Source organism: Balaenoptera musculus, chromosome X, assembly GCF_009873245.2.
Source record: "Balaenoptera musculus isolate JJ_BM4_2016_0621 chromosome X, mBalMus1.pri.v3, whole genome shotgun sequence".
Classification (NCBI taxonomy): Eukaryota; Metazoa; Chordata; class Mammalia; order Artiodactyla; family Balaenopteridae; genus Balaenoptera; species Balaenoptera musculus.
The window spans coordinates 125,075,823-125,103,757 of NC_045806.1; the positions used below are offsets into that span (position 1 = coordinate 125,075,823).

The following is a 27,935-nucleotide window of genomic DNA, read 5'->3' on the forward strand; positions in this document are numbered from 1 at the left end:
AGCAGCAGCCCCTCCAACCCGCCCCGTCCACGGTGGGCGAACAGGTGGGTTCCTGCTGTTAGATTTGCGCTCAGGCCCAGGTGCTGGCAGAGGAAAAGGCAGCTTGGCAAGGAAAGCATGGGAGAACCGGACAAAAAAGGTGCCTTAGCCTTTAAGAGGAAACTAATATCCCTCCCTTTCCCCTCCTTCTTCCTCTTAGTTATTAATTGTGGTAAATAGAGTCTTGGCGTATGACAGGAATGTCTGCCCATTCAGCGAATGTTTTGACTTATATTTTCGGCCCCACAGGTAACTACTAGGCTGTCCTGGTCAGAGAATGCAATTTAGATCGCTCGTAGAGCACATCAGATGTCTTTATTTCACTAGTTACGTTATTTTACACACTGCCTAGGGATTCCAGGTTTTTCTATCCTTCCAGTACACGAGTGTGGATTTAATTAGTGATGAGATTTTCAAAGGTCTGGAACACTGTTTACAGTGAAAGCTACCTGCAAGGTAAACTTTCATAAGTATCTTTTGCCCTTTTACTTGATTTCTTCAGTGCTTTCATGAGTTGAGAGAGGAGCCTGGCCTCTGGAGGCAATTTTTAATTCCCTCAGTGCTTACTTTGCTTACGTGGTCCTTTAAGTCGGATGAGCACAGCCCGACCACTTACCAGCCGTGTGACCTTACTCGAACGCTAGAGCCTTAGTTTTCTCCTCTGTAAGGTGGGTCACTGTGAGGCTCGGGTGGCGCTGTGTGCAGAACTGTGTTGAACATTTGAGAGCAGCACACAAGCGCGAGATGCCATTTTCTCTGCGTCCTCGTGTTCTCCTGTAAGGCAGTGCCTAGCATCTGTGGCGCCGGCCTCTGTTTTGCCCTGTGGTTCTGTGAGTTGGTCACCGTTGGTGGTACCATATCCTGGAAGGACAGCCCCACTACTTTGTGACGGGCCATGTCGCCTCTGCACCTCAATTTTCTCATCGCAGAAACCTGTTGGCTAGTCCCTGTTCTGCCTTCTTATCACATGCGGTTGTCAGGCTCTGATATCATAATGGCCTGGAAGAGCCTTTTGTACGTTGTCAGAGCACTTACAGAAATGTAAGGTCGCATTATTACTACACACAGGACATAACTTTTCTAGTCTGTTCTTTTTAAAATCATACAATCAGCTTTGCTCCATTAAGAGTCACTTTGATTCGCTTGAAATTACATCGTTTTCTAGATTTAAAACCACCAGCATGAAATTGATTGCATTTTTGAAAAGCATATGCTGTAAGATAAATATTTCACTTCAGAATTAATTTTCTACTAACATTAAGAATATTCACTCTATATAATTGTAATTGAGTGATATTTTATTAAATGCTGGAAAATAACGTGCTTAACTGTCTGAGGCCTAGAATCTTAACCTTAAAATAAATTGGTTGATTCATTTCAAATCAACCTGGAACCTAATCTTACTTCCTAGTGGTCAGTCGATATTTCAGTTCTTACATTAAATGTAAAGGTAACCAAATAGTCTAATTAAAGTTCATTCTCTAAAAAAAGAAATGTACATATATCCCTAGTCAGTGCTCATTTTTCTCACTCAGAGCCTATGTCTTAAAATATTTTAATTGCACTATTTCTTTTAGTCCTACAGGATCACATGTTGAATGGTGTAAACAGCTTATAGCTGCTACAATTTCTAGTCAGATTTCAGGTTCAGTGACATCAGAAAATGTATCCAGAGATTACAAGGTAAGCGGAATTGAGTCCTTAATTCATTTTCAATATGCTAAGTAGCCAAGAAGCATTGCAGTTTTAATTCGAGTGAGACTTTGGCCCCTTGATGCTCACCGGCCATTTGCTTGGGAACAAGGGTGAAAGGGTCTCTGTTGTTACAGATCTGAACTTTAGAAGAGACATTTTTACCAGGATCTAGTATATGCGATCATAGTTTTATAATTGAGAGGAAAAGCTGACTTTAGATTATGATCATTCTTTTAAAAATCCAGATCCATTTTATTATTTTATTATATATTATATTTTTAGATTTGATTATAATAAATGCCTATATTTTCTTTATTAGTATTCTGAATTTCAGAAAATGTCTGATAGATAGTATTTCCCTAACTTCACAATTTGTTTCTGTATTTATGTACTACCTATGGGTTTTCAGCATTAATGTGTGATACTAGAATGCAAAAAACTTGCAAAATCTCAAGAATGTTGTATGGGCAGCCTCATTTTTTAGTCCTTATTGAATTGAGAAATCTCTTCTTGTTTATTTTAAAAGTTGGATTCCCTGCTTATTCTAAAGTTAAGAGTGATAAGCTCCTTGTCAGCAGAGACTGGGGCTCTTTTTCTCACCACTGCTCCCCCAGCACGATCCTGGAACATAACAGGTGCTCAATAAATTCTTGTTGAATCAATTAACAAATAAAACGCTTGCGTGCTCCATCTTTGTTAAGGCTAAAGACTAACTTTGTTTTAATGTCAAGAAACTATTAACAGGTACATTAAGTGAAACCATGTTTACATTTCAGTAGTACAGTTTGCTTGAATTGAGGATTCAGTTTATTATAGTCATTTTTGCCCACTAGTAAGAGAGACTAGATTTTCACAAGTATGTATGAATTACATTTTAGTATCCTGTCCTACCCTAGGTCAACGGCTCTCAAAATCATAGTCCTTGCCAGGCATCAAATCTTACAAAGAGTTCAAGAGCTACGATAACGATGTTAAGTCATTCTTAATAGCTGTCCGTGTTGAAGGGCTCTAGCCTCACTTCCTCTTTAGCCCGTCCTGTAACAAGTGCAGAAACTGACTCCAGAGGCTGTGTAATTGAGATTTGGCTATGGTGCTGGACTTGCTTCGTCCAAGCCATTGGATGCTGTTGCTTACGCCTCCCAGAGGAGAGCATGGCTGGAGATGAACAGAAATTGGATAATATGGCCAGCCAGAAGAGTGGCAGTATAGTTCTTGATAGGTTTCTCCGCTATCTGGTTTTCGTGCTTGCCCACGTCGGAGGAGCTGGGGCTCCTGTTCCTCAGAACCTGACTGGGCAAAACGTGACTGCCGCTTCCAGGTGGGAGAAGCATTTGCTGCGTCACCTACGCCTGAGTGGCTGGTCACTGGGCAGCTGCTGACCCCACTGGTCCCAGGTGCCCTCTTGCCCCACGTTAGCAGAGAAACTGCCCTACTGAGTGGAGAGGCTCAATTAGCAGAGAATAGCTCTTAGACCTCGGATTGATTTTCTTTATGGACAATTATGTGTTAACTGTAATGTTTTCATTATGGTTGAATAGTTGTTAGTGCTGTGTGGGTTCTAGAAAAGGACGGTGACTGTGTGCATAGCTGTCTAACCTCTACATTAATAGATCAGACTGAATCTACACTTCAACATGAAGCAACTAAGGTTTTAAAAAATTTTTTTTAGTTTATTTACCAATTTTGTATAGCAGAATTAGCTCGTGTTGGAATGGTTTAACAGATGGTATTCAGAGAAAAAGAAGGCTTTTCTATATTTTGTAAATTGAATTTTAAGTGCCTACATCAGATCATTGCTAAAGCTTTAGATGAATTATTGTAAGAGAGCATTTTTAAATCATTGTCTTTGTTAGATTCACCCTGTAACCAAGTCTGCAAATTTGGTGTTAAATTTATAATTCAGGAGTTGTTATGTTTTCTTCAAGGAGAGAGTTCTTTTAAATAATAAAAGCATAAGATGTTTCTAAACCACAGATAATTTTACATGCTGTGTGTAAAGTAGTTCTTAGAATCAGGGTAACCAGCATGGGCCTTTGGGACACCTCTGGCATGGGAGCCAGAGGGGTTGGCCCTGAAGGTCCAGATACAATTCCTTGAGGATTTAATGTGCAGTCATCCGTTGATAATATTTGAAATTATATATTGTGCAAATATCTTATTTGAAATACACACTCAATTTGGGGGTTAATTTATTATAGGTTAAGCTCAGTGTCAGTAATGAAACGGGAGCAGATGTCTGTGGAGCAGAGCGCTTGCACCTCGGTTTGGAACGCTGACTGCGCTCTCAGCTGTAGGCTGCGGCAGCAGCCTCATCAGCCCTCTAGCATGTGCAGCGCTCTATGGTTTTGTAATACTTTTGTGACGTATCACCCATTTACTTCTTAAAACAACCCAGTGAGATGGCTTTTATTATAATCATCATTTAACAGATGAGTGAAGCAAGGCTCAGAGCGGTTAAGTGACTTGCTTAGTATCATGCAGTTAGACTTGGGGTTTGAACCCAAGTCATCCTATTGAAAAGCTAGAGTGATTTTTAAAATTTTGTACTGCCTTCCTGTTCACTGTTTTTCAAAATGTGGCCCTTGGGTGTTCCCGCACCAGCACTCCCTGGGGTGCCTGCAGAAATGCAGCTTCCATGGTCCCCGTCCCCTCAGTGAATCAGAATCTCTGAAGGCAGGGAACAGTGTGTCTCATGCATTTCTTTCTTTCTTTTTTTTTTTGATGGTGTATTGTTACTTATTTTTACAAGATTGGGATTATATCCTACACATTATTGTTAAATTTGCTTTTTTAAAATCGGAGTGTAATTGTTTTACAATGTTGTGTTGGTTTCTGCTGTACAATGAAGTGTATCAGCTATGTGTATACATATATCCCCTCCCTCTTGGACCTCCCTCCCACCCCCCACCCCATCCTGCCCATCTAGGTCATCACAGAGCATCGAGCTGAGCTCCCTGTGCTATACCGCAGATTTCCACTAGCTACCTCTTTTACACATGGTAGTGTATTTATGTTAAACCTAATCTCCCAATTCATCCCCTTCCACCCCTGTGTCCACACGTCCATTCTCTACATCTGCGTCTCTATTCCTGCCCTGGAAATAGGTTCATCTGTACCTTTTTTCTAGGTTCCACATATATGCATTAATACACGATATTTGTTTTTCTCTTTCTGACTTACTTCACTCTGTATGACAGACTCGAGGTCCATCCACATCTCTACAGATGATCCAATTTTGTTCCTTTCTATGGCTGAGTAGTATTCCATTGTATATATGTACCACATCCTCTTTATCCATTCATCTGTCAATGAGCATTTAGGTTGCTTCCATGAGCTGGCTATTGTAAATAGTGCTGCACTGAACACTGGGGTGCATGTGTCTTTTGGAGTTATGGTTTTCTCTGGGTATATGCCCAGTAGTGGGATTTCTGGGTCATATGTTAATTCTATTTTTAGTTTTTTAAGGAACCTCCATACTGGTCTCCATCATGGCTGTATCAGTTTACATTCCCACCAGCAGTGCAAGAGGGTTCCCTTTTCTCCACACCCTCTCCAGCATTAGTTGTTTGTAGATTTTCTGATGATGCCCATTCTAACTGGTGTGAGGTGATACCTCATTGTAGTTTTGATTTGCATTTCTCTAATAATTAGTGATGCTGAGCATCTTTTCATGTGCTTCTTGGCCATCTGTATGTCTTCTTTGGAGAAATATCTCTTTAGGTCTTCCACCCTCATGTATTTCATTCATTCATTCGTTCATTTATTTAATTTTATTTTATTTCATTTTTGGCTGTGTAGGGTCTTAGTTGCAGCCCGCAGGATCTTCGTTGTGGCATGTGGGATCCTCCACTGTGGTGCACAGGCTCCTCATTGCAGTGCGTGGGTTCCAGAGCCCGTGGGCTCTGTAGTTGTGGCACGTGGACTCTCTAGTTGTGGCCTGCATGCTCAGTTGTTGCGGTGGGCGGGCTTAGTTGCCCCGCAGCATGTGGGATCTTAGTTCCCTGACCAGGGATCAAACCTGCGTCCCCTGCATTGGAAGGCAGACTCTTAACCACTGGACCACCAGGGAAGTCCCTATTTATTTCGTACAATAAATTGTAAAAAGTTCAGCTTCCCTAGGTTTGTATCTGTTGAAATTGGTGATGAGACCATACATTTCTGGTACATTCCCACAAACCTGAATAATTAGCAACTCATGTTAGATTTTAGAGTACAATTGTTTTATTATTTACCCATGTCATAAATTGACAGTTAGCTTAGGGTCAGATCACCCAAGGTGTGGTAAGAATATCACTGGCATCACATGAGATGAGTTTAGATGATATGCCCATGGACATGTTTTAACAGTTATGTAATTATTTTAATGTGTAGTAGAAAACCTGGCACATCAGACTTGTGATTTAATGGGTATTATTACTTAAAGCCAGGTGAAATATGAAAAAGAGTGGATTTAAAGTCAACATAAAGGGTTTCCCTGGTGGCGCAGTGGTTGAAAATCCGCCTGCCAGTGCAGGGGACATGGGTTCGAGCCCTGGTCCGGGAAGATCCCACGTGCCACGGAGCAACTAAGCCCACACACCACAACGAAGAGTAGCCCCTGCTCGCCGCAACCAGAGAAAAGCCTGCGTGCAGCAACGAAGACCCAATGCAGCCAAAAATAAATTAAAAAAATAATAATAAAAGTCAACATAAAGATAAATACTAATATTAGTACAGGTGATATGCATATAGCAAACCAGACTTGTAGAGGTGGTATATAAGATGACAGAAGTTTGGAAAACATTGTCCCTGTTGAAAGAGTAGATAGCTATTATGTGGATTATGGATTAACTAAATTAATAAATGTATGCCTTAATGCCAAGTCATCCTGAAGATTTACCTGATAATTAAGAGTACTAGAAGAAATGTAATAAAATGTTTTGTTTGCCCACCCCCTACTACTAACTCAGTTGCTTCCATTTTTAACGGGCTAAGAAAGAGTACAAATCTCTCTCTTGAATTTGTCAAAACATTTAAGAACAAGATCTGAATGTAATGTTCCAAAGATTAGATGAAAAAGTACAGTTATAACTTGAAATGAAACATTTTTAGGAACTATTAGCAGAAGTGACACAGTTGATCAGCTTCCATTGTTTGCAAAGCAGAACTAGGCCAAGAAGAGGGAACATGGTGGAGTAGTACAGATGGTACTGGTTAGCTTTGTGACCTTGTATAACCTCTGAGTGTCTGTTTCCTTTTGTGTAAGGTTAAGAGAATTTGGATTAGATTTGAAGTCTCTAAATTCCTTTCTTTCTAGAACATTCTTCAATTCTGTTTTGTCCAAAAGGATTTGATTCTGGCCAGCCTTCAGGAAATTAGGACACTATAGTTTTAATGTGATCATACTCTTTCCTCTCACTCCAACATCGTCGTCGTCGTCGTCGTCGTCATCATCATCATCATCATCATCATCACCATCATCACCATCACCACCACCCCTCTGTCCTTCTCCTCCTGTTTCTCTTACTCTCATCCCTGCACACACATTAGCTAGATCTCTTCTATAAACATTCTGAAGAAAAAGGAGAAAATGGAGAGAGTCCTATACTAAATTTAATCATTTAATAGGTTAGTACAGTGATTAAACTCTGGATCCTAAACAAAAATTTCCAGAAGGGCTTTGGAGGGAAATGGGATGCAGTGTGTGGGAAAGGCTTCATTATGCTTGAGCTCGGTCTTAGTTAATACTTCTTAAATTGAGTACTAGTCTAGAAGGAGGGAAGCTTGAGCACGATCTTTTCGAATCCATGACCATAGTCCACTGTTAATAGCTTGGCTTCGTGATCTGTTTATTAAATCAGAGTTTGCAAACACAGATGTCTACAGGGTATAGCTAACAAGCTAAACAGACATGGCTGTGGAGAACTGGAGACTGCAGCATGTCCCCCTAAAAACAATTAAATTACAAAAACAACCCTGCTACTGCCTGTTTGAGCAATAGGCCTCCAGTTGGTAACCACTGTAATATCAAAGTACTATCCTATCTCTCAGGATTACTTGTGGAGTAGAATTATTTCTTAAAAATATCAAGATTTGGGCTTCTGCTTCTGGAAAGATGGAGCAGATGTACTTTTTTCTGATTTTTCACTCTCAGTACAAATAAAAACCCTGGACGTTATCTATAAAATAGACGTAAGAATTCCCTGAAAGGTAGAGAGAAGGCAGACCGGTTAGGGACCTCAGGACCTAAGGAACGACAGGGTGGTCCTATCCCTGGGTTATGTTTTTGCCATATATAACCCAGACTTGTTGCTGAAGAAGCCAGCAACCCAGAAATGCCAACGGGTGCAGACAAGAAAAGCCTAGTCTCTCTAGCCAAGGACAGGAAGGAGGCAGCCGAGTAGAAAGAAAACTTTTAGACAGCTCACCACTGTGCTCCCGCCCCACACCCACCCCGCCGGCAAGGCCAAGCGGGGAGCCTAGATTCCACCGTTGCCAGGCTGTAGCAAGGCACAGTGACCCCTGCAGCTGTGGTGTCGGAGGCCTGGTGCAGAGTCAGGACTTTCACTACCGCCCACTGGCAAGGAGGCCACACCTCCACTGTGGTTACAGTGGCGTCAGTCATGAGTGCTCCTGCCACTCCCAGCTGGGCAGGTACGGGCGGAAGCCTAACTGGGAGCTAGAGCGCTCACCCCCACCCAGAAGTAACTAGGAGGCCCCTGTCCTTTGATGGCAGCGTTGGCCGAGAGGGGAACCAGGACTTGTACCCACACCTGGCTGTAATGAGGCAGTGCTCACCGCCCCTCTGCTCCTGCAGCAGCGGCAGAGAAAGCAGCTGCAACAGAAGGGTTACATGAGACCCGCACTCTTCTAGTATCCAGAATGGCCAGATTTCCACTGAAAATCGTTCATCATACCAAGAGCCAGAAAGATCTCAAACTGAATGAGAAAAGAGAATCAGTAGATGCCAAAACCGAGATGACAGATGTTAGAATTAGGTGAAAAAGATTTTAAAGAAGCCATCATAAAACTGCTTCAGTAAACAATTACAGATATGCTTGAAACAATGAAGACGTAGAAAGTGAGAGGCAAGAAACAGGAAAGTTTCAGCAAGAAAATATGAGATAAGAACCAAATGGAAATTTAAAAACTGAAAAATATGATAAAGAAACAAAAAACAAAACAAAACAAAACAAACAAAACCACCAAACCCTCAGTGGATGGGTTCAACAGCGGAACAGAGAGGACAGAGAAAAGAATTGGCTAAATCTTAAGGGAATTACACTGAGTAGAAAATGCCACTCCCAAGAGATCACATACTGTATCATTTCATTTGTGTAACAGTCTTCAAATGACAAAATTAGAGAAATAGAGAACAGATTAGTGATTGCCAGGGGCTAAGAAGGGGAGGGGCTTGGAGGGAACTGGATGTGGCTATAAAAGGGCAACATTAGGTGGTGAGGAAATTGTTCTGCATCTTGGCTGTGTCAGTGTCGGGGTCCTTGTTCTGGTATTGTTCTATAGTTTTATAGTATGCCACCATCGGGGAAATTTGGTGACATGGTACACTGTACATGGAATCTCTATTATTCTCACAACTGCTTGTGAATCAACAGTTATCTCAAAATTAGAAATTTAATTTTTAAAAAGTCAAGATTTTTACAGACTGCTCAATGACTCTATATTGCATGTAGAATAAATTTTGATTAATATTTCTAACAATTCATGATATATCAGAAGTATTATTTAAATGGAGCATATAGTTATGCGAATAAAGATGTTAGAATCTGGTTAGTGGAAAAGGTATCAGCAGTTATCCTGTACTAGTTCAGTTGCAAGTATGCTCATCCCTTTTGTACATGGCAGTTGGGGCCAGCATGCTTCATTGAACGGCTCATTGGTCACATTTCCTGGAGGGCTTTAGAGAGTGGAGAGTGATTGTTTCAGGCTAGGCTTTGACAAGAGTCAGGCCAGTTTCAGGTGTGGCTTGTTTCCCAAAGACCAGGGTTGTATTTGGATGACTGGTTGAGATTTGTATTGGCCTGTCCTTGGCCTCTGGCTGCAGCCGGTGGTAAGGAATAAGCTGCGCAGACTCCTGCCTACTGAGGCTCCTGCAGCAAGCGGAGCGATCTCCTGACCCAACAGGTCAAACTCTTTAACTCATTTTGTAGTGGTCTGATTGCTAAAGCAGAATTACTTTATAGACTTTATGCCTAAAACAGAGAACAGTGATGTTTTTACTCCACTATTACAATCTTTTTGTGAAAAGAAGACTCTTAGAGGTGTAAGCTCAAAGATAACTCATTTATAAAAAAACAAAACAAAACTGGTATTTATTTCACTTAGAATCATATGGTTTATCAAAAAGATCATAAAATTTGGAGTCAGGGCACTTTGCCTTGAGTCCAGCCCTGTACCTGACTAGCTGCCCAACAAGTTACTTTACCTTGCTGAGCCTCAAGCGTCCTCATCTGTATAGTGGGTGTTACAACAGAGGTTTAATGTATTGAAAAGGGCAGCATATGTATGAAATGCATACAGTGCTCATTTACTGTATGCTATTACTGTATGAAAATGTATATATGTAAAAATGACTACAAGAGGAGTGTATTGTAATTGCTGAACGCCAGTCCACTTCCATAAATGTGATGTGAGCACCTAACATGCGCAGGGGCGGGGCTGGGCTGGGCTGTGTGGAATTCATAGAAAAGAGACTCCAAAAAATACAGTACAGGGCATTCTGGGCATTAAGCCTTGAGGGCATTTGTCAGCCTCCTCAGAAAGGGAACAGGTTTAGGTGGGGCTGTATAGAGATTAAGAGCGTGGGCACTAAAACCAGTCAGCTTGGGTTTGAATCCCCACCCTCTTAGAACACTTGTGACACCAAATGTGTGGGTTTTTCCCCACACTGACGAATTCTCCAAAACCAGCTGAGTGTTCTACAATTCAATTCGATTCTGATACTAACCAGAGTTAGTGCAGACCCCACAGGTTAAGGGCTCAGTCCCACAGAAGTTCTCACTTCAGATGCCGGTTTCAAGTAGTGGGTACCCAGGTTACCCACAACTTCTGCTTAGCTTGGCTACAAATCGGGGGTTCCCACAAGTCCCTCCTTGAGTCCGATCATTTGCTAGGAAAACTGACAGAACTCAGGTAAACACTGAGGTTTACCAGTTCATTGTATAATAAAGAATATAAAGAAAGATACAGCCTGTGTGGCTGGCTGAGTTCTCGAGGGCCGTCAGCACTTGGAGGCCGATTTGCCCCCCACCAAGTTTAGCTTGGGGAGATGTTTTCTGAAGTCTTCCAATGAAGCTTAAATGACTCCTAGGGTTTGAGCGCTGGTCAGGACCTCGCAGCCATTCGTAGACTCGTTTCCTTTTGTACGTGTAGAAACTGAGGCCGAGTGCAGGCACACGGAGGCCCAGAGTCTGCCGGTGAGAGCTGGCCCCAGGCCGCCTGACTTCAAACCACCTCTCTCTGGCTTCGATCAGAATCAGATTCAAGAAAAAGGAAATGAACCTCTCTGTGTGCCTGAAATGGCTTATTTCAGGAGAGATGAAAACTATAAAGCAGAAACACATGGGTATCAACTCAGGTGACCTCCATTGACCTTCCCGGCCTCCGACCAAGAGTAGCGAGGCCTTACATACAGCAGGTGAAGAATTGTGTGGGTGGCAAAGCAGATGATCATCCTGCCCCTTTCCTTTTGATTTAGTTTCTCCTTCCAGTAGCAAAAGGCTTGTTGACAGTGGTATATCTCCTACATCTAAGGCCCAGTTATGCTGCTTGTGAATGCTGCTTTCTAGTTGTCAATTGTTACTATCACTTTACAGACAAAACATTACAAAATTAATTGCAGTTACAGAACAAAAGTGAAAATAATAACCTGTTGGAGCAGAGGTTTGGAGGGAGCAAGGAGAAGCGAGGGAAGAGGTCGTGGTATTGCTTTCTTCATCCACCCTTGAGGGAGTTAAGAGAAAGCAGATGAACATTTGAAGGCTTTAGTTAATGTGGGTTAATTAAACAGCGGCGCTAGGCTGAGGCGGTGTAGTAGACTATCTGGGTTATAAGTACTTGCTCTGAAACCTTGAACTTGGCCAGATTACTTAACTGTGCCTTGGTTTTCTCATCAAAAAATGGGGCCAATAATAATTTTTATCTCACAAGGTTGTTCTGAGAACGAAATGAGTTAGTATATACAAGGTTCTTAGAAGAGTGTCTACCACCGAAAAATTATTTCATGAGCTTTTTTTAAAATGATGCAGCTGCTGCAGAAGGACAATGATAAAAAACTAAAAATTACAATTTCAATCAGCAGAGATTGGGAAGAGGGAGGGAGTAGTTTGAGAAAGCATATTTCTCATCTAGCTAGGTCACTAGGTACTGTTTAAAGCTGACAAATCAAGAAGTAGTGGTGTAAACATACTCATGGTTATGGAGGCAACCCTCAGAATTAAAAAAAAGTCTCGTTAAACGTGGTTATCACTGACAAATGAAGCTTGGGAGGGGAGACTATTTTGACTTTTTATTACTATGTATGTCCCATTTTGAGTTTTTTATTAACATAAGCATGCATTTTATTTATTTTGTACTAACTTTCCTGTTGTAATTAACAAATGATAAACTTCACATATTTAAAGTATACAGATTGGTAAGTTTTGATAGGTGCCCACTTGTGAAACAAGCACCACAATTAAGATGATAAAAATATTCATCACCACCACCCCCTCAAAAAAAAAGCCAGGTTTAAGCTTCTTAGTCTAAGTAGTCTATATTTAGGAACTTCTGGGCTTTAATTCCCTCTGAGCTACAGCATCCCTTAATTCAGATACCTTTTCTACTTCAAACAGTATTTTCTTTTAATGGTAACAATGATGACCTCTATATTCTCGTATTCATGTGATCGTCTTATCTTTCCTGAGTAAAACCTATAAAGCTAATAAGAACCTACAGTGATTTTTTTTTTAAAGTGATCCGTTTTCCATAGAACCTCCAGTGTTTATCGTATGTAACAATGATCGGATTTCAGACTCGAAAGTGGGGAACAGATGATTCATGTCTTCCTCAGACTGTTAGCACTATTCGCTTTTCAAAAGTTCCATCCGTTCTCTGGGCTGTTTACCCGAACGCTCATGCTGCACGTTCAAGTAGGAGTCACAGGAATAACCTCTCTAAAATCAGTGTCCCGATTTAGTAAAGCTTGGCTTTCCTTGCACGGAGCCTGCCCTCCCCGGCCCTCCCCTCCCCGGCAGCTACCCTTTCCCAGCTGAGGCCACCCCTTCCCCATGCAGCGGGGCTGGGCTAGAGTAAGGGACGGGCACCTTCTCCCTGTGGGGCGGCCGCATCGGGGAGTTTAATTCTGGAGTCCCAAGTGCGAATTGGAAATAGAATTCCTGTAGAAACCAGATTAAGATTTGTGCTTAATTAGGCTTTATGATCCCATTAACGCTGTGGCTGAGCTGTGCTCTGCGCCAGCTGTGGGCGCTTTCGTGGTTTCTTGGTTCGGTTTTGTTTTGTTTCTGTGGGCTGGTTTGGGAGCAGAACCGCCTTTTCATATCATTGTTTCTATGCGGAAAATGCGTTCAGTATTCCAAACAGACACACAAATGAATTTTTCACACACAGCCTGTTCACACTGCCTTGTAATAGCCCTTGACAGAAGGGGTTTGTGTTTAAAATAATGTAGTTTGTCTTAGCCTAAGGGCAATAAGTTTCTCCAAGTCATAGACTTGCCTGCAAATTATAGGACAAATGTGTTAGGATTGATTGGATATCGAATGGAACTTAGAGGGCAAATGTGTTAGGATCGATCTGCTCGGTTTTATTTGGAGGCGTATGATGTTTCTTAGGGCATGGGCTGGCGAACTTAATGGCATCTTTCACAGGTCAGTAGTGACGTGTCCGTGCTGATGATGTTCTGTGTTCTAACTGACAGGTTCTCAGGAGGCCTGATACAAGGGTAAGGATATTTGGCTTTCAGCCCATGGGCCTCCTCCTCGTGTGTTTCTGTGCTTTATCGAACACTTAGTCTATTTAGCGTTCTTTGCCTTCTCACTGATTTTATGAGTCACTCAGATCAGTTTGCTCTGCTGTGTCATAGCTTTCAGTGTTCACTAGAAATGCTTTATTTGTTACAACGTTTCTATGTGCGGAAAAAGCCAGTGTGTGTGAGGGCAGGATGCTAAAATTGTTACCACTGTGCAATACTGACTTCTGTTGTGTTACATGAATTCTGACCAAATGGGTATTCATGGCACCGGGTTTATAAGGCTAGGCCTACAGAGTCCTCTTAATTTAACCTCGTTCGTCATGTAATTCATGCTGAAGTATTTAATAACAACAACAAGAACAACAACAAAGTGGTCAGTTGTCCTCCTTCCTGAGTAGGAGATCTAAGTAAGATTTCAAGTCTTGATTACAAGATCAAGTAAGATTTCCTGTCTGCATGCTGAATCCCAAAAGCAGAAGTGCTAATCTTGAAGATAAATTTAGCAAAATCAGCCCCATTTAGTATTTCTTAAAATATAGAGGTAGCTGTTACAGCTCGTAGATTATAGTTTATAGTTTCCTCATGATTTTCCTTCCCTTTATTTCAGAATATTCATAAAACAAGACAAAGATTGGTAATGTGCATGCATTTAAACCTGAGTATCAGATGTTGAAAATTAACCTATTTCCATTAAATGACAACAATGTGGATTTTGACAGAATCATTTCATGACTTCAGTTTTAAAGCTTTAATCTTATTGAAGCCAATGAAGTAGTACAAAAATAAGCAGGTTAAATCAAATTCTTGTTATTCTAGTTGGTTTTTCTTTGTTTAATTTTGTTTTTATCATGTTTTCTTTTGCTCATGGGAATCATTTTCTTTCACTGATTCACATTGTTAAATATTAGTGTTTGGCTTTACACTTGCATGGACTTTGAAATGCTGTGGGGTTTTTTTTATTGTTGTTGTTTAGTCATTCATTCTTCTGTTTTTAAAATTTTTATCAAAGAATGATTCCGTTTTCTTTGTATTTAAAAAAAGAATGTAAATTTTAAAAACCTGGCTGCATTTAAAAAATTGTCCTGCTCTGAAGGGTAGCAGTACCAACTGTGTACTAAATTCAATCTGATGATAAAGTATAAAAATATTTTAAGTAGCTATTTTATTGTAGTGACAAAAATGAAAGGTGGGAAAGAGTAAATTCTTTTAAAGCTTTGCTACTTCTTCACTGATTGCCTCTTAAAGAAATGTAGTCATTAGAACCAAAGTTTCTTGAAGGAAAAATATATTGATGCTAAATTTTAATATTTTCAGCCTCAGAGACTTGATACAACTTTTAAAAGGTGTTATAATCTTGTCATCTTCAATATTCATGCTCATTATACCACCTGCTAAACTAAAAGTCCAAGTTCTTAGAGTTTCAAAAACTGATTCCATAAAGAAATTAAGAAGAGTATACATGTAAAGGGATTGGAAAAAATTTAGATAAAGATATGTGACGCTTTTCTTCGAAGCACGTTGATACTGTAATTAGAAAGATTTAATATGGTTTTGAGTCATAAATCACAATATTTAATTAGCAGTAAGTAACAGAGTGTATGTGTGTATCTGCATATGTATGACCCCAGCATGTGATATGCGCATGCACATGTGTGTGGAAATGTTGTTAATTCCAGTGGTGTTGACCCCTGGACAGCATAATAGTTCCTTTTTAAAACACATGTCTTTGAACTGCCTTTGTATTTTGGCTTGATTTTGTTCCTTGCCCTCTGTGGTATGTTTTATTTTCTATGAGCATGTTATGCGTCTGTTATTTTGTTTCTTGGCTGTATGCTGCAGTATTGCTTGATTTTAAAAAGACAGTACATTCTTTGAAACCCATGATGTTTGTTTGCTTTTCATTTTTCTACCCCAACACAAACACAGAATAGATACTCCATTTTAGGCTGAGGATGCTATAGATGGCCTACACGTTCTTTCCTTAACTCCAAGGGGGAAAATGTTGGGATATGCAAAGCCATGAAAGGTGTGTCGACTTTTACATGCTTACTGTCTCTTTAAAAAAGAACTTCTGTCTTTCACCTGTCTGTTTGCACGTGTTTCTCTTTCCCCTCTTTGCCTTTTCTTGTCCATGCACCTGGTGCTGTGCAGGAGATTCAGGAAGAACACAAGGGCTACCCTTCTGAAGCTGAAGCTGATCAGGTGGCAAGTTCTACGTGTTCATCTGTTTGTAGTTACAGATCGTGTATTTAGAAGCCATTTCATACTAGATTTCTAGACAATCAGCAAATGCTTTTTCCACTACAGTAGTACTCTCCTGTCCAAGTTTGGTAGATTCCATTATGACATTATTTGCAAAAATTGGTTTATCCAACATTTTGTCAACCAGAAATTTGTTCATCTCTGCTTCTTGGTTTTCCCAGGTAGATTTACTGATGAGGTTAATGAGCGTCAGTCATGACAGGATTCTGAAGTGCCTTCACAAAGACTTAGAGGGGACAGATGCATACGCTAAGCGTGCTCCTCGAGGGTGCAAACTTTGCTTTATTCAAATTTGCAAGGTCTGTACCCAGCACAGCGCCTGGCACGCTGTAGGTGTTTGTGGAATGAGTCCATGTATTTTATAGAAGAAAAAAAATCATCGAGGTTTCTTGAGTGCCTACTCTTTGCTCAGTACCTCTGGACTCTCAGGAGTTTTTTAAAGCAGCAGAATTTTCCCCAGAGCTTATGTATGAAACCTCTAGAAGAGCTGCTCTAGGGAAGCATGGCAAATTCCCTGTGCTCAGTTGTGCCTTTGCCCAGCCCACCCTCCCTTGGTGACCCTGGGAGCACCCTGAAGAGCCAGTTTGAAAAGCACTGCTTTCGGCAGGCGGCTGTTACAGAAACTATCCACCCAGCAGCCTTAGGTTCAGGAGGAGGAGAGAGTACTGGAGAGGCCAGGAAGTTGATGGGCCTTCAGCTGGACCTTCCTTCCGGGTCGCCGGCACAAGGTTGGGATGAGATCATCAGAGAGAATTCCTCAACTGGGCAACACCTTGAGCAAAAGCACCAAGAGGGCTGGGTGTGTTCACGAGACACATTTTATCCATAAGGACATTCCTTCTTTGATTATGCTGTACATGGGTTGGATAAATCAAGGGTCAAATCATGTCCTGTGCAACTTGGAAGTTGCAGTTAAAGCTTAATATAGCACAAGTGTGAGTGCTATCTCCTAACACCAGCTTTATAGAGGGAATCTACTGTACTCGCAAAACAGTGAGCCTTTAATAGCCATTCTCCTCTCAAATTCCTATGCTAAAGCTGAATGTCTTTCCTGTACACAGCGAACCTTTTATGGGGATATCTGAAGCAGTAGGATCAATTGATTTGTTTTATTCTGATAGTTGCTTTTTCATCACTTAAAAAAGCATGTCCCAGATTTAATTATTAGTAGTGAGAGGTTTGTCTCACTCTGTCTCACCAACACGTTCATGCTTCATATAAATGCACAAGTATTTCAAGCCAGATTTAACATGATTATCAGAAGAGAAGAGAAACCTTTGATCTCCAGCCTCTATCTTGAGAGCCTTGTACCTTCTCAAAATGGTCCCAATCACTGCGCCTCCCATCAACAACATTTTATTAGTTAGTCCCGGGTTGAGGACTTTAAAGTGTTTGACATGACTTGCTATAAAGCTTAAAGTGAATCAGACTTCCCCTCACCTCTTCCAGATTCAGTTGATTAGAACAGCTTGCTTTAGTAAATATATTTCAAAATAACATATTCCCATTTATTTTTAAATATCAGTTAAGGAATTTAAGTCTACATGATAATATTTACCCATTAAAATAAGCTTTAACAGTGTAACATTTGAAGTTATTTAAAACTTGAATATTGATTAAAATAGCTTTCTGACTTTGTAACTATATTATAAAAATAGTCACTAGTTTAGGCCATAAATTAAAGAAAGCAGACTTTCAAAAAAAAGGCTTCTATTAAGATTGGTGATTTTTTTAGTGTTTCTAAAACTGGACATTTAAAAGTATAAATATTGGTTTATGCTTTATTGTGTCACAGATGTATTTCCAAATCACGTGTGAGTATAAATGAATCCACAAACACTTCTCTGTGTCCCCTTTAACAGTTCTCTATGTCCCTAAAAATGTTGATTGAGAAGTGTCTTAAAAACCAATCTGAAAACTAACACACCATTGTAAAGCAATCATACTCTAATAAAGATGTTTAAAAAAAAATTGAAAAAAAACCCACCAATCTGGGCTAAAAATTTAAACTGAATAAAACTGCTTAGGGGAACCATGAACACTAATCTGTATGATTTTAACCGTGCCATGAACACTAATCTGTATGATTTTAACCGTGTATCTTGAGGAGGAGGGCGGACTGTGTCGTTTTGTGCCCTCCCCGAACGGACATACCTTGACCAACATTTAGCATTGAGTTTGCTCTTTATATTTTGACATTTTCCCTTCTTTATTTTATAAAATTGGATGAACCTACTATATATAGTGTTTTTAAATGGACCCTTAAGTCCCTTTATAAAATATATTGAAATATTCTTATAACTGTAAAAAATAATTATTTTGAATTTTCAATAATTTTGATTAGAATTATAAAATATCAATTTTTAATATTTTGCTTTACAAAATTATGCTGAAAATTAGTATTGTCTAATCTGTTTTCCGCTGAACACTAGTGACCTCCTGATGTTAGCAGGTATTTTTTGGAGAAAGCCCCTGATGACTAGGTAGGGGAAATGCAGCCTACTCCAGCGCCCTCTGGCTGATTCAGCATGCATTAACATGCTAAAGCCTTGCCTCACCAAAAAAAAACCCCAAAAAGACCCCCCCAAAAAACCTAGCTAAACTTGTTTCCTTTAACCCAGCATTTCCCAAACTTTTCCCAAAAAGTCCTATTCACATCTCTTGGGAATTTAATGCTCTATGAAACACAGCTTGGGAATTGCTGGGGTTTTGAACACCTTATTCTTATTCGTGACACGTTATGTCAGAGATGCCCAGGAGAAAGTGACCAGTTTCCTTGGCAGCATCTCACAGGGTGGCAGTACCTTGGAACAGGCACCGAGTTCAGGCTCTGGTCCCCAGCATTGTAGTTCAAGAACACCATTTTCTCAGCTCCCCTGAGTTATCTGGTACTATCCAACCTAGCTTGCAAGAGACTAGCTACTGGGCCACAGTGCAGATCTGGACATTTAGAAATGTGGGCATGTATCTTTCCAGCCATCCAAGACATCCTTTTCCTAGTGGCATTGTAGCAGGAACCCTGATACCTCATTAGCAATTTGCTTGGTGAGCGTGGAAACAGCACAGAGTGAACTGACTTGGGAGAAGCCTGATGAACACACCCTGCTCCACAGGAGTGGGTGAAATACTCTTGTCTGCCAGATGAGGGCGCATTCTTGTGGCCTGGATGGGATACACACTGACAGGACCACTTGCCCGTCCCAACTGTACGCTCTGTGCAGACGCAGGTGGCTGGGCTGCAGTACAGAAGCCTAGGGCTTTCCTTAGTAAGAGACCCCTCCCTGGTTTCTTGTTAATTAGACTTTGGGGTTTCCCACGCAGTCTCATAGCTGGGCCATTTCTACAGCTAACTAAGCATCTGCATCTAATGTTGATTTTATTTGTATTAGTTTCACGCTCAGAAGGTAACCTTTTTTGACCTTATTTCCAAATTCTGGAGGCACCTTGTAATAGCTGTCTGTGTCATGATCACAGTATCTATCTGTCACGTCAAGCCATTTCTGTATTAATGCTTTCTAACTGTGAACTTTAAATATGTGTAACAATTTGCTAGACTATGCAGCATGGCGTCCTGTAATGCTGAGCTTTGAAACTGTCTTGTACGGGGGGGGGGGGCATACATTTTGCACGCTTCTGTAGCCTCGTAGCAAGAGCGCAGAACACTACCATTCTTCCCAGGTCTGCAGTTGGAAAGTGAGATTTACTCCTGTTTGGTTTCTTGCCAGGCTCTAAGGGATGGAAATAAGCTGGCACAGATGGAAGAGGCACCCCTTTTCCCAGGAGAATCAATCAAGGCCATTGGTAAGTTTAACAAGTACACTTTGCTTATAGAGATCCATAAAATGAAATGGCACTCTACTCGCAAGCACAGATGATGTATGTGCTGGAGATCAGCCAGCCCGATTTAATTAGGGGACAGATGGACTAGACCTAGTCATTCTTATTAATGTCACCATGACCTTAAGCGATAAGGGACTGCAGAGGACCCGTTTAAGCTCCGAGCGAGTCTTAGGTGGCAGTACCAACAGAAGAGGGGTCCAGCTTCTCCCCATGAACTGAAGGCTGATGAGACACGCACGGTAGCGTCAGTTTGCTGCTTTGTTGGAAGGCTTCGCTATAAGGAGAACGTATTGACAGATGATCCATATCATGCTTTTAATGACAGTTTTGCGAACTTGGCAAAGACAGTTTAGTGGCTTATAAGGTCCAGAAAGTACAATTTTAGTGCAGGAAAAGGGCATGTGTCGCCACCCTGGATTGTAAGGGCGACGGCCTGAGGCGGACTGCCGGGGCTGGAGGGGCGGGCAGCCGGCTGTGGCCTCTTCACCTCACGGTCGCCGGGGTTAGGTCGGACGGCCTGCTTTGCGAGGCCGAGTGTCGCCTTCTTCCCTCATGGCTCTCTCCCGAAGGCGCGTGCCGGGTCTCAGAGCACGGTCATCTTGTGTTTGAGTAGCTGGGCTCTATCAGGACCTCCAAACAACTACTCCTGCTGGATAGCCTAGTCTGTGGCTCAGGACTCTGTTCAGCCCGACCTGAATTTCGAAACTGTTTTTCTCTTTGGCTTCTGGAACTTCATTCACTCCTGGTGCTCCTCTGGCCTCTCTGGGCTTTCCTCCTCTGGGAGCGTTTCTAGCCCTGCCTCCGTGCTGCTCTGGGAATGATCTGACTACAATGCAGAGCTAATTATGTCATGCCTCTTCTTCTGCGGACAACAGACTGCACAGATTCAAAGTGAACGTGAACAGTTTTGACACATTTATACACCTGGGAAACGATCATCACAGTCAAGATAATGAACATATCCACCAGCCCCCAGAAGTTTCCTTAGGCCCCTTTATATCCCTCTCCCCCGTGCCTTCTCCCCCTTCCCCAGGCACTATAGGCTAGTTGTTATTTTCTGGAGTTTTATAGAAATGGAATCATTGAGTATGTTCTTCTGTCTACTTATCCCGTTCTGCATAATTATCGTGATAGTCTTCCATATTGTGAGTGCCATGGGTCAGCAGTCACGCCTTTTCATTGCTGCGTAGTACTCCACTGTGTGGGTACACCACGGTGTGCTTATCCATTCATCTATTGATGGACGCTTGGGTTGTTTCTGCTGTTTGGCTATTACAAATAAAACTGCTATGAACACTCGTGAACAAGTCTTCTCTGGCCTCGTGTCCCATCATCCTCGTGCACCCTTTGACCCAGCCACACTAACCTCTGCCAACTCACTGATCTCTCCTCCCTTCCCCTCCCCCGCTTCCCTGCTGAGTTAAGTCATTCCTTTTCTGAGCTCTTATCACATTGAGTCCACATGGTTCTGATAGCATTTATCAGGTTATATGGTAATTTTCTGTGTAGTATCTCTCACGGGTCACCTGGTGGGCAGGAACCTTGTCCAGGTATACCCAGAACCCCAACAATAGGAGCCGCTCGGTATATAATGAGTTACAGAAAAGTTTATGCAAGTGTTTTGAGAATTTGGCTGAATGACATCTTTAGTACCATTATTCATCCCCTCGGACTCATCTGTAGCTGTGTCCATTCCTGCCATTTCAATGGAACAGCACTTTGGGAAGATTGGGAAGACGTGGTATCTTTGTGATAGGCGTGAGCTTCTTAACATTCATAGGAGTCATATATGTTGTTGATTTTGATATGAAAGATATTGATATTGATATTAACGTTAAGAAAATAAAATTGATATGGAAGCTGATGAAGAATTTGAAGCAGTCTTTTCCCACTTCATTGATGTGGTTTTGGTTTTTGTCATCTGTAAAGCAGTTTCTTTGGAGGTGCATCAGGGGACAGTGTTTAGCTTTAGTTAGTTTTCATTAGCAGTGATTTATGAAATGGTAGCCCAGGTTCTTCAGAGTTTAATTAATGTTTTTGAATGTGATTAATTTATCACTCAGGGAAAACGTCAACCACTTGGAAAAAAATGACAAAATGTAACTTATTATGAGGCCTTTTACTTAAAACCTCAAGTAGCAAATCAAAATTTTGTTTTAAAAAATGGAATTTTATTAGAAGACTGTCCATCTATGCCTTTATTTAAAGTAATGAAAGAACTTAAATTCCTAGAGAACTGGAATCACAAATTTACATATTTGGAAACTCATGTTAAGATTTATTGACACAAGTCAACGGCAGTAGATGATATTTTGGGTTTTTTCTTTCAGTGAAAGATGTCATGTATATCTGCCCATTTGTGGGAGCAGTGAGTGGCACCCTGACAGTGACAGACTTTAAGATGTACTTCAAGAATGTAGAGAGAGTGAGTATTTAAAAGTGTGTTTTATTTTTTTAAAAACTGCAGAAGAAAGTAAACAATAAAGAAGACAATAAATAGTATCCTGAAATCCCATCACCCTGAGAGAAACAGAGGGTCAGTTTTAAGATGCGCGCATTTGCAAGCAGATTTTGTATCTTAAAAAAAAAAAAAAAGGCTGTTAAAGTAGCACTTCCACCTGCACTGGGGGTGAGGGGGTTGTTTAATTGTAGTCTCGACATCTACTTCACAAAGCAGGTTATAAATCAGACTTCGGTGTCATAGCCAGGACCAAGAGGAAACGCGAAGTAAGCAAACGTGTCTTAAGCCAGCGAAGACTTAAAATGGGAAGGCTCTGTTAGCCGACACTGACTGGCATTCATGTTAATTTGTGAACCCAGGACCCGCATTTCGTCCTCGATGTCCCCCTGGGAGTGATCAGCAGAGTTGAGAAGATAGGAGCGCAGAGCCATGGAGACAACTCTTGTGGCATAGAGATCATGTGCAAGGTACGGTCCAGACACGAGAGAAACTTAGAGGGGGCGGCTAGCTTGGAACTTCTTCACAGCCTTTGGACAGTAAGAGTAATTCGGACATTAGTGACTCAGATGTTTTCAGGACCCAGACCTCTTCAACCTTTCATCAGCCAATTCAGACCATTATATAAACCGTTGAAGTAAACCGCTTCTTTTCCATTGAAGTGTTCTAATTAACATGGACCTGTAACCTAGGCGCTGACGATATTTGCTACATTTCAGAGAAATCAAGTGGAAAGCAGAGATCAATATTTTTTCCAGTTTGTCGTGATAAGACTAGTCTTCAGTCAGAGACTTCCTAAAGGGACAACAATATTCATAAATTCTGTGATTAAAAACACAGTTAAGTTTCTTGGCTATGTTGGAATTTGCACCTGAGCCATGCTTATTTTTGGTTTTCGCCCCTTCCTCCAAGGGGTTAAGTAAAATTTGTGTGACAGCTTTGATGAGGACTAGTCATTTAAGAAACTCCTTAACTGATGTTTTATTCCCAATGACTTTGCCTCATGGAATACAGTTTACTAACAAACCCACCTAAAATACCAGGCAAGAGATCCGGCCTACAGCATCATCAAGGTCCCTTCCCAACTTGGGGTTTGGATTAGATTCCTGCCAGTCTGTTTGCTTTGATCAAATCTCTGAGGAGACGTTCCTCTGGTTGGCCCTAGACTGCAGTTGAATCCACTTTTTCAAATAACCCTTTACCGTGCCAGGTCGGGAATCTGCTGGCTTACTAGGCTCACCTTGGGCGCCACACGGCAGTCCTCCCCTAGGACCAATCACTGCTGTCCCGATTCTCAGTCCAGCGTGCCGCACGCAGAGCAGTGCGAAGCCGTTGCAGAACTGAAACCAGAGGGGGGTTTGATCAATTCTGCAATTCTGGAACAGGTCATTTCCCTACTCAGAGCTCTTCACTAGCTGCCCATTACCCTTGGGCTGCAGGAAAAACTTACAGAGACCCCGCGGTGTGAGCCGGACTTCCTTTCCTCGGCAGCTCCCTCTCCAGCCACCCTCCCCTTGTTCTTGCCATCCAGGTTCCTAGAGTTGTTCACACTTGCCTTGTACCCCCCAATCCCCACCCCACACAAACTCCTGGGGCTTCACACATGCTGTTTCCTTTGCTTGTAACGCCTTTCCCTCTGAGCAATCCTAAATAGCAAGTCAGCTCAGTCAGTGAGCTGGCACGTGTGTAGCCAGAGTAGCTTGGAGGGAGGGCACAGCAGGAACTTATGTCACTTAGGCAGATGTCCTGTGGCTGTTTTCCTATGGTATATTTTGTGGCTGGGGTGAGTTTTTGCTAATAGCTGCTTTAAAATGTTTTCCAGCCTAGAATTACCAGGGCCGTGCTTAAACAGGTGATATGCAATTCAAAAAGTACAAAAACTGTGTGTAGTAAAAAGTAAGTTTCCCTCCACCCAACACCCAGCCACCCTGATCTGCTCCCTGCAGGCACCCACTGTTACCAGTTTCCACAGATGGCCTATGCACACAAGTATGTATTTGAAAATGTGAATGGTTGTATATTACATACACTGTGCTGCCCCTTTTTTTCCCCCCTTAACCATGTATCTTGTGTCTCCTTAAGAGCAGTATATAACGAGCTGCTTCTTGTTTGTAACAGCTCCATAGTATTGCATTAGTGGTACTGTAGTACATTTAGCCAGACCCTGTTTATTTTTTATTTATTTATTTTAACATCTTTATTGGAGTATAATTGCTTTACAATGGTGTGTGAGTTTCTGCTTTATAACAAAGTGAATCAGTTATTCATATACATATATCCCTATATCTCTTCCGTCTTGCATCTCCCTCCCTCCCACCCTCCCTATCCCACCTCTCTAGGTGGTCACAAAGCACTGAGCTGATCTCCCTGTGCTATGCGGCTGCTTCCCACTAGCTATCTATTTTACATTTGGTAGTGTATATATGTCCATGCCACTCTCTCACTTTGTCCCAGCTTCCCCTTCCCCCTCCCCATATCCTCAAGTCCATTCTCTAGTAGGTCTGTGTCTTTATTCCCGTCTTGCCCCTAAGTTCTTTATGACCATTTTTTTTTCAGATTCCATATATATGTGTTAGCATACGGTATTTGTTTTTCTCTCTCTGACTTACTTCACCCTGTATGACAGACTCTAGGTCCATCCACCTCACTTCAAATGACTCAATTTCGTTTCTGTTTATGGCTGAGTAATATTCCATTGTATATATGTGCCACATCTTCTTTATCCATTCATCTGTTGATGGACACTTCGGTTGCTTCCATGTACCGGCTATTGTAAATAAAGCTGCAATGAACATTGTGGTACATGACTCTTTTTGAATTATGGTTTTCTCAGGGTATATGCCCAGTAGTGTGATTGCTGGGTCGTAGGGTAGTTCTATTTTTAGTTTTTTAAGGAACATCCATACTGTTCTCCATAATGGCTGTATCAATTTATATTCCCACCAACAGTGCAAGAGGGTCCCCTTTTCTCCACATCCTCTCCAGCATTTATTGTTTGTAGATTTTTTCATGATGGCCATTCTGACCGGTGTGAGATGATATCTCATTGTAGTTTTGACTTGCATTTCTCTAATGATTAATGATGTTGAGCATTCTTTCATGTGTTTGTTGGCAATCTGTATATCTTCTTTGGAGAAATGTCTATTTAGGTCTTCTGCCCATTTTTGGATTGGGTTGTTTGTTTTTTTGATATTGAGCTGCATGAGCTGCTTGTAAATTTTGGAGATTAATCCTTTGTCAGTTGCTTCATTTGCAAATATTTTCTCCCATTCTGAGGGTTGTCTTTTGGTCTTGTTTATGGTTTCCTTTGCTGTGCAAAAGCTTTTAAGTTTCATTAGGTCCCATTTGTTTATTTTTGCTTTTATTTCCATTTCTCTAGGAGGTGGGTCAAAAAGGATCTTGCTGTGATTTATGTCATAGAGTGTTCTGCCTGTGTCTTCCTCTAAGAGTTTGATAGTGTCTGGCCTTACATTTAGGTCTTCAATCCATTTTGAGTTTATTTTTGTGTATGGTGTTAGGGAGTGTTCAAATTTCATTCTTTTACATGTAGCTGTCCAGTTTTCCCAGCACCACTTATTGAAGAGGCTGTCTTTTCTCCACTGTATATTCTTGCCTCCTTTATCAAAGATTAGTTGACCATATGTGCGTGGGTTTATCTCTGGGCTTTCTATCCTGTTCCATTGATGTATATTTCTGTTTTTGTGCCAGTACCATACTGTCTTGATTATTGTAGCTTTGTAGTATAGTCTGAAGTCAGGGAGCCTGATTCCTCCAGCTCCGTTTTTCTTTCTCAAGATTGCTTTGGCTATTCAGGGTCTTTTGTGTTTCCATACAAATTGTGAAATTTTTTGTTCTAGTTCTGTGAAAAGTGCCAGTGGTAGTTTGATAGGGATTGCGTTGAATCTGTAGATTGCTTTGGGTAGTATAGTCATTTTCACAATGTTGATTCTTCCAATCCAATAACATGGTATGTCTCTCCATCTATTTGTATCATCTTTAATTTCTTTCATCAGTGTCCTATAATTTTCTGCATACAGGTCTTTTGTCTCCTTAGGTAGGTTTATTCCTAGATATTTTATTCCTTTTGTTGCAGTGGTAAACGGGAGTGTTTTCTTAATTTCTCTTCCAGATTTTTCATCATTAGTGTATAGGAATGCTAGAGATTTCTGTGCATTAATTTTGTATCCTGCTACCTTACCAAATTCATTGATTAGCTCTAGTAGTTTTCTGGTGGCATCTTTAGGATTCTCTATGTATAGTATCATGTCATCTGCAAACAGTGACAACTTTACTTCTTCTTTTCCGATTTGGATTCCTTTTATTTCTTTTTCTTCTCTGATTGCTGTGGCTAAAACTTCCAAAACTATGTTGAATAATAGTGGTGAGAGTGGGCAGCCTTGTCTTGTTCCTAATCTTAGTGGAGATGGTTTCAGTTTTTCACCATTGAGGACGATCTTGGCTGTGGGTTTGTCATATATGGCCTTTATTATGTCAAGGTAAGTTCCCTCTGTGTCTACTTTCTGGAGGGTTTTTATCATAAATGGGTGTTGAATTTTGTCAAAAGCTTCCTCTGCATCTGTTGAGATGATCATATGGATTTTATCCTTCAATTTGTTAATAAGGTGTATCACATTGATTGATTTGCGTATATTGAAGAATCCTTGCATTCCTGGGATAAACCCCACTTGATCATGGTGTATGATCCTTTTAATGTGCTGTTGGATTCTGTTTGCTGGTATTTTGTTGAGGATTTTTGCATCTATGTTCATCAGTGATATTGGCCTGTAGTTTTCTTCCTTTGCGACATCTTTGTCTGGTTTTGGTATCAGGGTGATGGTGGCCTTGTAGAATGAGTTTGGGAGTGTTCCTCCCTCTGCTATATTTTGGAAGAGTTTGAGAAGGAAAGGTGTTAACTCTTCTCTAAATGTTTGATAGAATTCGCCTGGGAAGCCCCCTGGTCCTGGGCTTTTGTTTGTTGGAAGATTTTAAATCACAGTTTCAATTTCAGTACTTGTGATTGGTCTGTTCATATTTTCTGTTTCTTCCTGGTTCAGTCTCGGAAGGTTGTGCATTTCTAAGAATTTGTCCATTTCTTCCAGGTTGTCCACTTTATTGGCATATAGTTGCTTGTAGTAGTCTCTAGCCAGACCCTGTTTATTGATGGACATTTAGGTTAGTATTTCCATTCTTTCGCTGTTACAAATAATATCACAACAGTAACTTCCTCACTTCCCCAGTTGCTCTTGATTTAATTTGTTTGTGGTCATATTTATTTTCAAATCTGATGTAAGGTTAAAGAAGAATGAGATTTTTGTGTTTAGCTAATGATGTAGGTTTAGAAGGGTCAGGGGGTAGTGCTCAGATCAGTCCCAGGAAGAAACTGCACCGTCAGAGCCACCTCGTTGGCATTGCTCCTGACAACTTCCACTTGAGCTTTGGGCCGGCAGCTCGCATGGCAGGGTGCTTTCAGAAACCGATCTTGAGAAACGGCATTATAATTTCTGTAAGGAAGTCACTGAGGGCCATACATGACACAGAGTCCTTGCTATGAGTTCAGAGGAGAAACCTCTGTCGCATTTCTATTTGATGGATGGTGTGAATTCCGTAATTGACTCTTTTAGCAGCTTAAAGCCCACAACTGATTCTATGGCACACCTTTAGCAAGTAAGT

General features: G+C 41.2%; 1 protein-coding gene across 12 annotated transcripts in view; it reads left to right on the forward strand.

Annotated features, from left to right (window-relative positions):
- The window catches only part of MTMR1 (myotubularin related protein 1), a 67,079-nt gene that overhangs the window by 4,434 nt on the left and 34,710 nt on the right, over positions 1-27,935 (forward strand). For 3 of the 12 annotated variants that reach the window (XM_036839394.1, XM_036839389.1, XM_036839395.1), the window contains exons 2-7: positions 1,617-1,722; positions 13,652-13,675; positions 14,313-14,339; positions 19,693-19,768; positions 22,138-22,232; positions 22,628-22,735. In XM_036839394.1, the coding sequence (XP_036695289.1) occupies positions 1,617-1,722; positions 13,652-13,675; positions 14,313-14,339; positions 19,693-19,768; positions 22,138-22,232; positions 22,628-22,735 (436 nt within the window). Of the gene's footprint in view, positions 1-1,616; positions 1,723-2,260; positions 2,370-13,651; positions 13,676-14,312; positions 14,340-15,856; positions 15,908-19,692; positions 19,769-22,137; positions 22,233-22,627; positions 22,736-27,935 lie in introns of those variants that run through there. The other 9 variants (XM_036839392.1, XM_036839397.1, XM_036839390.1 and 6 more) reach the window with 6 other exon arrangements.